At 42.0% G+C, this 12,268-nt stretch overlaps 1 protein-coding gene across 1 annotated transcript; it reads left to right on the top strand.

Moving 5' to 3' along the window:
• Window positions 1-1,609: 1,609 nt before the first annotated feature.
• On the top strand, window positions 1,610-9,092 carry LOC140846129 (uncharacterized). Its single transcript, XM_073221600.1, has 5 exons — window positions 1,610-1,926; window positions 2,974-3,054; window positions 4,947-5,084; window positions 5,496-5,609; window positions 8,120-9,092. The coding sequence occupies exons 1-5, from the start codon at window positions 1,857-1,859 to the stop codon at window positions 8,911-8,913; spliced, it is 1,197 nt and encodes a 398-aa protein (XP_073077701.1). The 5' UTR covers window positions 1,610-1,856; the 3' UTR covers window positions 8,914-9,092.
• Window positions 9,093-12,268: the final 3,176 nt, after the last annotated feature.

Here is a 12,268-nt window from a genome sequence, read left to right on the forward strand (position 1 = left end):
GTAGTGATGTATTCTAAAGATGAAGGAAATGAAGGTGCGCCAGCAATGTAGGCAGCCTCTAGAATCTGGAAAAGGGAACACAGTCACCCCTACAGCCTCCAGGTGGGACCAGTTCTGCTAACATCTTGATTTTAGGCAGTAAGACCCATAATGGAATTATGATCTCCAGAACTGCAAGATGAGAAATTTGTATTTTAAGCTCCTTACACAGTGGTAATCTGCTATAACAGCAATAGGAAGCTCATACTATAGGGCATGTTTAGAATAATTCTTTCTCTTAGTTCTAGACCTAATCTGAACCATTTTATTTTTGAGAAAGATTTTTTCTGTCTTTAGTTAATTATTGACTACTAACTTAAGAATGCTCCTTAGTCACTAGCTTATGGTTATTTCATTGATTTATATTTTCTTTTTGTTCCTGATCTCCAATTCCTTCTTGATGCCCTGCCCTGTAGGCATATAGTATAATGGGCGTGGCTTTTATTCTTGGAAATGTATTCTGTTGTATTTATCAACCATATGTTGCTTATCCATTCTTTCTGAGTTAGAAACTAAAATGCCACTTCCATTCCATTATAAATAATGCTGTGAATATCACCCTTGTAAAGATCATGTTATAGAATGAGATTATAGGCTCATAGGTCATATGTATATTTAGTTTCATTAAATATTGACTATTTTCAAATCCATATCCTTACAATTATTTGTATAGGTTGATCTAATTTTTACCAATATGGTATGTGTAAGATAGTATCTAATTTTTGGTTTGGGTTTATCCAATAGCTGACAAGGCTGAGACTGTCTTGGGAAATGTGCCTACCGTTTAGTGGCTGCAAGAGTCCAAGCCCATGTGTGTGGAACAGCGTGAGGCAGGACCTGCTTGAGGTAAAGAAGGCTGAAGCTGGCTGGATCACTGCCTGGCTCTAGAGCAACTGCTCAGTTTGAAGGAAATACATACTGCCCCTCAGGGAGCAGACAGTCAGTGGGAAGTTGGAAGTAGAATGGAGCTAACTAGAGCTCAAACCCTGTGCAGATCCCATGGGTTTCCAGGAGACTGGGGCCTAGAACAGAAGCTGGCGAATGAAGCCTTCATGCTTGACAAGCACAGGATTCATGATGAGGGCCATGGATGTAAAGCCAGGGGCTTCCTATTTCCCTGAAGGCTCTGGGGAAGTGATGGGGAAAAGAGTTTCAAAAGAGACTGTGGGTTGTTGAAATACATGAGTCTGTTCCCTATAGTGGGGAAAATTCAATAAATGCTGGAGCTGTGTGGAATCACAAGGTGTTCGCAAACCCACTATACACATATACCCCACATATAACTTTTATGTGTACATGTTATATGGTACTGCTAAGATATGACAGTTACCATGTTATATGGGGCAAGAAGGTTCTAAGTCTGGTTCAGGTGATGCCTTATTCTCACCCTTGGGGAAATTTAGCAATGTGGTTACCCTAGATACATGAAGTAATGATCTTTTGTTTAATCTACATCATTGGTTCCCACGTTTTGATATGAAGTGTAAGATAAAAATTCAAGTTGATAAGAGTTTGTGTTGGGTAAAAGGGCCCCCCCCCATCACTGGTTTGCTCTGATGCCCGTGTCAGAATGCTCTGGAACCCTGTCTCACATCATAATGGCCCTCCTGGTGTACTTAAGCACTGGCCAGGCCAGTGAGTGACTGAGTGCGGAGAGAGCCTCTCTAGTTGCTTGTTGTTCTTGGATAGTGAGTGCGGAGAGAGCCTTTCCAGTTGCTTGTTGTTAGATATACTGACCTGTTTCTTTGCTGCCATCACTTGAACCTCTGGCAGCAGAGTTCCAGGGAGGAAGGCACACTTCTTCGAAGTGCTGAGCCATGAAGCGTAAACGGAAAAGGAAACATCTTGAAACCACACGTTCCCTCAAAGCTGCCAGGATGTCAGGAGGTGTGTCTGTGATATTCTCTGAGCATTGGGGATCTAAAAACTCTTCTAAAGAAAAAGAGCAAGGATTCCTACTTATGGGAGAGAAAGAGCAGTAAGGCTGGAGGGAGAAATGTGGGTGCGCTGGTCTTTCTTAGGGAATAGATCATCTGAGGGTCAAGAGCAGGTTCCTGTGACTAGGTCCTTGTCTCTGTAGCGTAGGACCTGTGTTCCCGACATGGTGCCGCTCTGGGTTACTGTATCACAGATGTAGTGATTGATTACTATAACTTTTCTTATATAATGTATTTCCCTTTATTTCTTTTTTTACAAAACTGAGGGCATTTGTTAAGTAAGTGGGTATTGTTATACATTTTACAATAATACTTTTTCCAGTTTATGAAGAATGTGTGGCTCATAGAGGTAAGTAATTAGGTAAAAAGTTTGGGAACCTAAAGTTGGAGGTGCGGGGATGAGAGTGTGAAGTCAGGTACAAAATGACTTGATTTCTTAGATTGTCTCCAACATGAAGACCTTTCTTTCATTGTCTCAGAGCATAGAGATGTAAATGTGAGGCTCCTTTATGAAATGTAAGGAAGAAACCAGCAGGACACACACACCCACTTGCACACATATGTACATGCAATACCATTTAACCACAATGGTTGAATTGAGAAAGTTCGGTTCTTTCTAGAAAAAATAGGAAACTGAAATAGTTGTGACTGTGAGGTTTAAAAAGTAAACAGATCCTATGAGGAAGAACCAGTGCTCAGCAGCGGGAGGGGACAGACCAGGACCAGGACCGAGCGTCCCAGTGGGGGCTCATGAAGATGAAGGGAACGTGACATTTGGGTTTCAGCACACCCCAGTGGGGCCTTGAGGGGAGGCTTGGAAAGTGAGTCTGTCTTCAACTTCAGTACAAATAGTGCATGTTCAGAGATATATTTTGTGTAAACTATGAAGCATGTAAAACAATTTCACACCAATTCGCACATACACACATGTATAGCATGAATAAGCAAAGGGGAAGACAGTAATTTCTAACGTAATGCCTTTCTTAATATGTACCAGGTCCGATAGCAACGGACGCTGCTGCTGCTGCTTCAGAGTTCCTCTCCTGTGTCCCTTGTGAGAACAAGCCCGCTGGTGCTGGTAAGAAGGGACTATCGAGTGGGATACAAAGGACAGTGGGGATCTAGGCAGAGCCCAGAGATGAACTGTGTGATTCTGCTCATCAGTCAGCACCAGGCTGCACAGTACAGAAAGAAACTCAAGATGCTTCTCCATCTTCATTAATATAACCCCCAGCAGAAGTAGTAAATTCCAAGGGAAAATACTTAGAAGGATTGGAGCGAGCCCATGGAGACAAGGGGAGAGCAGTGAGTTATTTGAGGAAATGGGGGAAGAGGGCCTAAGGGGATGAGGTGTATCAGAGAAACATGGAAGAACATGTCGGTATGAACTGGGCAAGGACAGGTTATTTTACCAAGAAGGTGTGACAGCACTAATAGCCTAAAGCAGGCCCAACGTTGTAGGATCCTCAGGTCCTGACCTCAGTATAGACACACCTGGTCCAAGACCCCAGCACAGAGGTACCTTCTCATAGCTGATGTTCTCAAGTTCAACCCTATACAGACCCATCAGCACCCCCTATCTTCATCATTCACTTCCTTGTCATCTTTCACATGCATCTAAGTTCTCTAATCTGTTTTTGTCCCAACCAAAGAGTGATAATTCCTCTGATTACCAAAGTGCTGCATTAGTTGTCCCTATATTTTAATGTTATAAAAATAGGAGTGCACAACACATGCTTTACGTCTACTTCTTTTCACTCTCTGTACCTGTGTTTGTAATCATCATCCATGTTATATGTGACTGTAGTTCATTCATTCTTGGCATATAGTGTCTTTATTGATTATACTTTTATGAGCATTTGGGTTACATTTCAGTCTAGGGTTACTCTAAAAGGAGATATTCTGAAAATTCTATTACATGTTTTTGCCATATGGACATACGTCTGTTTGGTGAACGCCTCTGAGTTAAAGTGCTAAGCTTTCGTGTCCGTATTCTATCTCAACTCTTTAGACCTCAATCTTTCAAGATTTTACTTTGTAATGCGATCACATGTTGCTCTACATTTATTCTTGCACACTCTTTCCTGCGCCCTCATTTACATTGGAATCAAACAGTTCTGTATTCTGAAAACTCATATTCTTTCTCTTACAGCCATTGATTCTCATATCCTTCTGTTCTTTCACTACTTCAGATTTCAAATGTACATTAATTCCACTAGTCTCAAAGAGAATACTCCCAGTAATTCTGTTGCACATCTAAGCCACCTAACAACATGTGAAACATGCACGCACAAATCCATAATTGTAGGACACGCAGTCTGCACACATAGATACATGCTGACCTAAAACACAGACACAAAACACACATACCCTTCTCACGCACAGAGGACTCACTCCAAATTCAACTGTGCAAACACCAGATCAGTCACACATTAAACTCTAACCTAGTTTAAACCATCAGGTTAAGAATTTATGCACACAACACACATGACATTCATCACACCATTCTGCCGCAATGTGCACACGATGCACACACCTGACATTCATCAGAGATGAAGGTCATTTTAATTCACTGAGGAAAAGTGAGCTTGGTCAGCAAAACAAAGACAGTGACTAATAATATAAAATAAATTCTGGAAAGATAAAAATTCAATTGTTTCATGTGAGGTTGTAAATCTAGAAGGGGGAATGCAAAGGGCACACACACACACACACAAAAATGGTAGAGGAAAGAAACTGGTACCAAAAGTCTTAAGCAAGGTGAGTGAGTGTGAGGAGCCTGGACTACAGGGTCCGGAGAGTAACCCGGAAAGCTGTAATAGGCCCATTCTCTGTCCAAGCCAAAGGTAAATGTTTAGGGCAAAATCAGTATTTCCATGAGGGAGGGAAAGTGGGGACAGTACATTAGGAGGAAGAGTAGGAGGGAACAGAATGGAACCAGCTGCTCTGCTACTTTGCTCCATTTTCCAGGAGTCTCAAAGCTCCAGGCATCGGGTACACCGCCTTGGTATTTGGAAGATGAAACTGTGGGTCCCGAGAAAAATGATGGACCCTGTGGATCCGAATACTACACGTCTGGCTCCTCTCTTGACTCAGCCTCTTCTGCTGGTGAGTAAAAGGGAAGAGCTGCTAAAGTGTAGGCCGAGCAGACCTGTAGAAATCTAGGTCAGTGTCTCTGCTCAGCCAGAGAGAAAGGTATACTTTGGGCCCAGTCACAGTCTCCTCCTCTGCAACTTGGGAGCCTAGGGCTCTGTTTCCATGCCATCGAAAGGAGTTCATTTCAAATACTTCCTTAATTTAATCACATCTGCAGAGTCCCAGTGGCCTCATAAGGTTAACATTCATAGGTTCTGGGGAATAGGATATGGGCGGGGGACCTTATTCAGACTGTGACAATGAAAACATAATGTGTTTAACCCAATGACATATGTAGTCGGGTAAACCTAAGGAAAAAAAACTTGGAAAAGCAAAAAAAAACAAGAGTGACTATATTCCTTTACTTTTCGTTCAATTTAACAGAGATCTTCAAGAAACAAAAGCATATTGGAGAGCCTGGTAATCTTCCCCAGAAGGAATTAGAAAATACCTCTACCTCAGATTACTCCTCCTCTCTCTCTGACTACGAGAATAGCGGTAAGTAAAGGTGTTTTACCTGGAGGCGGGAAAGGGACGTGTGAGAATGGCCCAGAGATCAGCCTGAGATTCCCTGGTCGACTGGAGATAGAAGCTGATACAAACCCCTGTCCAGACATGAGAGAACACAGAAAGATGACAATGTTTCTTTCTGCTCTCGGTGAGAGTCAATGCATGTACATAAGGCACAAGCTTGAGATTCAAGGGAAATCTCAACAAGGACAAGTCCCCAAAAGTGCAAGGGTATCAGACAGGGCCGTATTGGAAAAGGTAGCAAAGCTGACAGAGTGACAGAGAAATGGGCAGACTAACTCAGACTGAACCTGAGCAGATGTGCTCCACTGGTCACAGTGTCACAAATCTCTCACAATCAGCTGGAGGGAGCCAGGAAGGTCCAGAATGAAGCACCCACGCAGGAACCCATAGTTTCCTCCTGTCTTACAGAGGAGAGCAAAGCTCCTTCATGTGCGTCCTCTCATGCATAAAGAGTGGCTGCAGATTTGAATGTGGCCCCTCAGTTCTTGCCTCCATCCACCTCCTGTCCTCATAAGCACACAGGCACGATACTCCATCACACCCACAGCTGCTCACACTCATATGCACACACCTAAGCTGATATCCACATGTTATACCATCACACCCTAACTTTTCTGCACATACATTCCTCTAATTTGCTCTGACCTCATTCCTTCAGTACCATGGTCTTTGACCCCGCAGATAATCCCACTCTTGTAGCACTGTGTATTTCACACTAATAGGGCATGAAACCATCACAAATGTGTAACAGCCACTAAAACTCCTCTCTGTTCCCAGGCTCTTAGTCCCTTCACATAATCCTCAAATTCCACCATCCATCTGGTGATCTCCCTTCTATCTAGCCTTCATGTGGCCTCTCTGTTACACTTTTGTGGTCTCAACACATCTCAGAAAGTAACTCAAATTCTCAGTCTTTCCTATAAATCAAATAGATATTATGTAACTACTGAAACTTGCACAGCACATGAAGCACAGGCTATTCATAAATACATACAAGATACACTGCCTCCATAAATACAAAATTATGCTTCATGTCACCCAGCACACCACACCACCTTCACATATCCGGGTCATCTCATCTCTAGACTCACAACCTAAACTTGTTGAGGAAACATGACAGGCACATACACATCAAACTATACTTGCCAAACTTGGTATGCACACGAGCTCTCTCAAAAAACAACACACACTAAGTTTTCCCCTCCCCACAGCAACGTTACCCACCAGACACTCCCTAACCACCTAAAGAAGAAAGTGGATGTATTTTGAGAAGTAAACATTGGGCTGCAGGTGTAACTGAAGTTCTTAAACAGGGGAGGGGCTGAGTGTGTTTGTTATTTTGTCAGGAATAATGATTTACCTACTTATTTACTTAAGTTTGTGAATTTAAAGGCATAATCTATTTACTGGAAATGTAGAGGAAAGCTTCGTGTTGCTGATGAGGATGATAAGGAAGCTCACAAAGGTTGGACAGGATGAGTAGCTGAGCTGCTCAGCCCAGTCCCTACATTTCCTTCAAAAAGAGAAAAGGGCTTCAGGGCAGAGGAAGTAAGACTGAGGCCTCTGTGGAGGGACAAATTGGGGATGTGCTTTCAAGGATAGGACAGTTCCCCATGTGCACGCTGGGACAGCTGTGAGTGAGGCAGTGGGCTGTGCTGATAACAATGTGGGAATTCAGTTACCACCTCTTCCCTAAAATCAGCACAAACTCACACACACACACATACACACACACACACACATACCCTATATTCCTCCATACTAGGTACAGACGCATTATTCCTTTTCACTTTCTAATATGCACAAGCCTTCATTCCAGATGAGTCTTTCCCATTCTCTGCAAGTGTTACACAGATATACACTTGCACCTTCCCTCCTCACGCAGTCATTCTCAGACTCTGCTGTCTACAGACTGACCCATAATAATGTACACCCTTTCACACAGGTAGCTTGTTTTAGCTCCCTCAGAGCCAGCGTACACGCTCAAAAACTCCTAATGCCCTGATGGGAATGCACTTTCATGTGCAGTCTTTCTTTTCCACATACCACCTCGCCCATAAAACCTTCAGCTCAAAGCCTTCAGCCCCTCGGGGAGCTGCGCTTCTGGGGAGCCCAGGCACACTTCCTCCAACACACTCCATCTTAACTGTTTCACAATAAGAACGTGTACCATCCCTGTTCATGTGTATTGTCTCACCACACACACATGTACACCATCATTCATCACCCCCTTATGTGAGAAACACTCACCAGCTATGTCCCAGAACATACACAGACCTCCACACCCTCATTCCCACAGAATCACACCTCAAACATACTTCAGATAAAGTATACCACACACGGCATTCTTTGACTTCACATACATGTGTACTTGGGAGCCATGTGCATACATAGGAATATTGTCATGACCATCGCAACTCCTACAGACTTCACACACTTACTCTAGTTTTCTTGTTTGAAACTTCTTTTCCCAGAAATCACCAAGTTACCTGAAGATGTTCCTCGTGTTGGGGCCCTTGAGATGACTCCGCCCCAGGTCTGGGAGGAGCGGGAAGCTTCCTCCTCCTCTCCCTCCTCCTCCACCTCTCCATCCTCCTCCTCCTCCACCTCCTCCTCTACCTCCTCTCCAGTCCCTGTGAGTCAGCAGGGTGAGTCCTCTCTGTTCCCACAACACATGGACACAGCACCCATCAGGGAAATTTATTACAGGCGTGTCTTTCTGAAAAGAGATGTGACTGTCTGGTGGGGTGGGGTGGAAGTGTTAGAGCCCACCTCTAAAAAGACCAAACTGGTGCAGTGTGTTTTTTCTCAAGTGGCCCAAAAAACATCTGGGGCCTTTTTAACACCAAAAAGCCAGAATACTTTTCTGAGAAGACCCTCTTATGTGTCTCCACCGAAACGCCTCACTGACATGGAGTGCAGCTCGGATAACAATGCCCTGCAGGGGAGGGTGCCAGCTGGTGGTGCAGGGGAGCCTCCAGCCCAAGAGGAGGGCTCCAGGGCCAAGACACCCCAGGGGCTGGGGACCCTGGACAGCGGCTTCAGGTGCCTGGGCTGCTACCAGGTTTTCCACAGCTTGGAGGTCCTGCAGGCACACGTGGAAAATGCGGCCCGTGAGCGCTTCAGCTGCCACGTTTTCAACCGGGCCTTTGCTCAGATGATCAGCAAGCACAAGAAGAGAGCCCGAGAGCTGGGAGAACATCAGGATGAGAACGTTTACCTGCCAGACCAAAAGCGTCCTCGCAGTAAGACATCCTCCTGCAAGTAAACAGACGTTTCAGGCCCCAGAAGAGTGAAAGTGAAGCAGGCCAGCCTCTACTGAGCCACCACTACTGGCCCTTTCAGCTCCTCTTTTTTGAAGGACTTGGCTGTTTTAGCTGTTACTTTAATTAATTAGGCATCCTTACTAACCCTTCAATAAATCATTTTCCCTCAATTAACCAGTCATTTACTGTTGTTTGTAATCTAATGTATCTTAACGGATACAAATTAGCTTTAACATGATAATTTCTTTTTAATCATTGACATGGTATAGGGTAGAAAGGAGTAGCACACTATAGTCCTCTGAGTTTGTACTGAAACAGTTAGGGGTATATACTTACACTTGGTATGTATACTATGTTCTTGATTAGTTAGGAAGCTGTGTTGAGAAGGTTTACATATGTATACAAAAAAATTGGACTTCAGTAGCGTAGACCTGGGCTTAAATTCTTTACCAACTCTTAGCAGTTTTGTACACTTTTGGGTCAGTGCTCTCGTCTTCAAAGAGGAGAGAATGTTACCTAAAATAATGGGAATTGTGAAGGTCACAGACACAGGTAAAAGCACCTAGTACAGTGACTGGCATAAATGGAGGCTGGACATAATTTCTCATTCCTTTTTGAGATTTGTTTTCCTTACCTCTGAGAATCAGCAGTTTGATCATGATGTGTCTGCGTGGGGTCTTTAATTTTTTTAGTTTATATTATCTAAGATTTGCTGAACTTAAAAAGAAACCCTTTTAAATGATGACATAAACTCACAAGAAGTTGCAGAAACCCCATGAGGCACCTCCCCCAACGTGATCACAGCACATTATCCGAACAAGGAAGTTGTTTGGAACAACACCATAGGCCAGACTACAGACCTTCCTCAGATTTCACTACTATGGCAGGTGTCATTCTGCTTATGTTTTCATGTATATTTCTATGACATTTTACCATGTATAGATTTATATGCCCATCATTGCAATCAAGATAAAGAGATGTCCTCAAAGCAAATGCCTCATGTGGCTCTTGTTACATAGGTCGTTCTTTTCCCTAACTCTCGGTGACCACTTGCCTACTCCCTATCTCTATTTTTCTTCTCACATCAAGAATTTTATATAAATGGAGTCATTTGGTATATAAACTTGTGAGATTTTTACATTTTTTGTTTCAAACATAATTCCCTTAAGACCCAGCCAGGTTGTTGCATATATTGATAGTCTACTACTTTTATTTCTGAGTATTCCATTTCATGATGTAGAACAGTTCAGTGTATCATATATTCAAGGGCATTATGCTGTTTCACATGATTTTTGATTATAGGTCAAGCTGTGACAGTGTCGAGGTTTTTGTCATAAATTGTTCTCATCTTTTTCATGCAAATGCTTAAGAGTGTTAGTGTTTGGTCATATGGTAAGAATGTATCTTCTTTAAAAACTTCACCAGTTTCCATAATGACCTTACCATTTTTGTATTCCCACTGATGTATGAGTAATTCTGTTTGTCTGCATCCTCATCAGTATTTGATAGTGTGTTTTTAAGCCATTTTAACAGAGCACAGTAGTGTTTTGTGTGGTTTTAACGTGCGTTTCCCTAATGACTAGTGTTGCTAAGCATCTTTTTCTGTACTTGTCATTTGCATATTTCCTTTGTGAGTTGTCTGTGTAAGCTTTTGGCCTATTAGTTGGGTTGCTTATTATTGATAGAGCTCTTTATATGTTCTGGATATGAATTATTTGTTGTATATGTAATTTGAAGATATTTTCTCCCAGTTGGTGGCCTGTTGTTCTCATTCTCTTGACCTGGTCATACACAGAACAAACGTTTTTAATTCTTATGAACCAGACATACCAGCTGTTTTTCCTTTATGGAGACTGCCTTTGGTGTCATGTCTAAGAACTTGTCACCTAACTCTTAAGTCCCAAAGATTTTCTCCTCTCTTCTCTTCAAGTTTATAGTTTTAGATTTTACATGTAGTTCCTTATCTGATCCACTTCATTTTTGTATGAGGTGTGAGGTTTAGATGGATCATTTTTGGTTACTCATGTCCACTTGTCCCAGCACCATTTTATAAAAAAGGCTCTTCCTCCTCCACTGAGTCACTTTTGTATCCTTGGTCAAAAAATCATCTTGTCACATTTGTATGGGTCTTTTTCTGGTGCTGCCACTCTGTGTCACTGATCTTTGTGTCTATCCCATGCTGTACTGCTTGCTGTAGATACTGGTAACTATGTCTTAAGAAGCAGATGCTGTGATGCTTACAACTTCCTGCTGCTCTTCCAGTAGTGTTTTAGCCATTCTAATTCCTTTGTGTTGCCACATAAAGTTTAAGGGAAACTTGTTAATTTATGTGGAAAAAAATCTTGGGCTTTTAAAAGGGTTCACATAGAACACACAAATCGTTTTGTCAAGAACTGACATCCTCAGTTTGTTGGGCAGTCCAAGCCATGAAAGTGACTTCTCTCCATTTATTTTGGTCTTTGCTTTCTTTAATCAGTACTTGCATTTCTTATTATACAGATCCTGTTCATGTGTTATAAAACTCACTCACTGAGCTTCATGAATCTGTACATGCATCTGTCCCAAATTTGGAAAACTTTGGCCATTATTTCTTCAGATATTTTCTGCATGAGTTTTAGAACTTTGGGTGCCCCACAGGCCTTGGAGACTTTATTCATTCCTTTTTATTCTTTTCAGATTGGATTTCTACTTCCTTGCCTTCAGATTCAGTGTATCTTTCCTTTGCAGTCACAGTGCTACTGTTTCTGATTCATTTTCAATATTATAAGATTATGAGCACTTATGCTGAGAGTGCAAATTCTGTATCATTTTATGGGTGGGTGGTTCCAATATCAGTTAAGTTTTCAAAGCCTTGGTTACCCTTTAGAGCCATCCTGCGCATTTGCTATGCAGGGGTTAGTCAGGGACTTGGCCCAAAATGAATACTCAAATGTTTTTTCATTCATTTTCAGTTTTTTGTACAGCTTGTTTGAAGCTGAATTGGAAATAATGGGTTTTGCAGGTCTCTTAGTCATTAAACACCCTTGGTACAGAGATTAAACACTAATTGGTACAGAGATAAGATTAATTCTGCAAAGTGATACATATGAAAGTTTTCCAGCAAATTTTATTAAATGGGCAAAGAACATCATTTCTTACATGCTACCAATTCCATTTTTTGACATTTACCATTCTTATTTTCTATATGATAATCTTTATGGGCTGCATTAATTTGATCTTTTCCATTTGCCTATATAAGTCCATGTCTATATCCTTTTGAGATTGAAAATCCTTCCACGCTTGGCTTCATTTTCTTCCTCAGTTCCAGCATATCTAGTATTCAGTATGGTGTAAAATAAGATTTTAAGAAACAAATCT

The sequence above is a fragment of the Manis javanica genome, chromosome 14 (genome assembly GCF_040802235.1).
Source record: "Manis javanica isolate MJ-LG chromosome 14, MJ_LKY, whole genome shotgun sequence".
Lineage (NCBI taxonomy): Eukaryota > Metazoa > Chordata > Mammalia > Pholidota > Manidae > Manis > Manis javanica.

Bases quoted from the DNA above. Each gene is read 5' to 3' on its own strand.
- LOC140846129 (XM_073221600.1), top strand. From the start codon at position 1,857: ATGAAGCGTAAACGGAAAAGGAAACATCTTGAAACCACACGTTCCCTC. The intron at 1,927-2,973 runs GTGTGTCTGTGA...AATATGTACCAG, and splicing joins AGCTGCCAGGATGTCAGGAG to GTCCGATAGCAACGGACGCT. The intron at 3,055-4,946 runs GTAAGAAGGGAC...TCCATTTTCCAG, and splicing joins GAACAAGCCCGCTGGTGCTG to GAGTCTCAAAGCTCCAGGCA.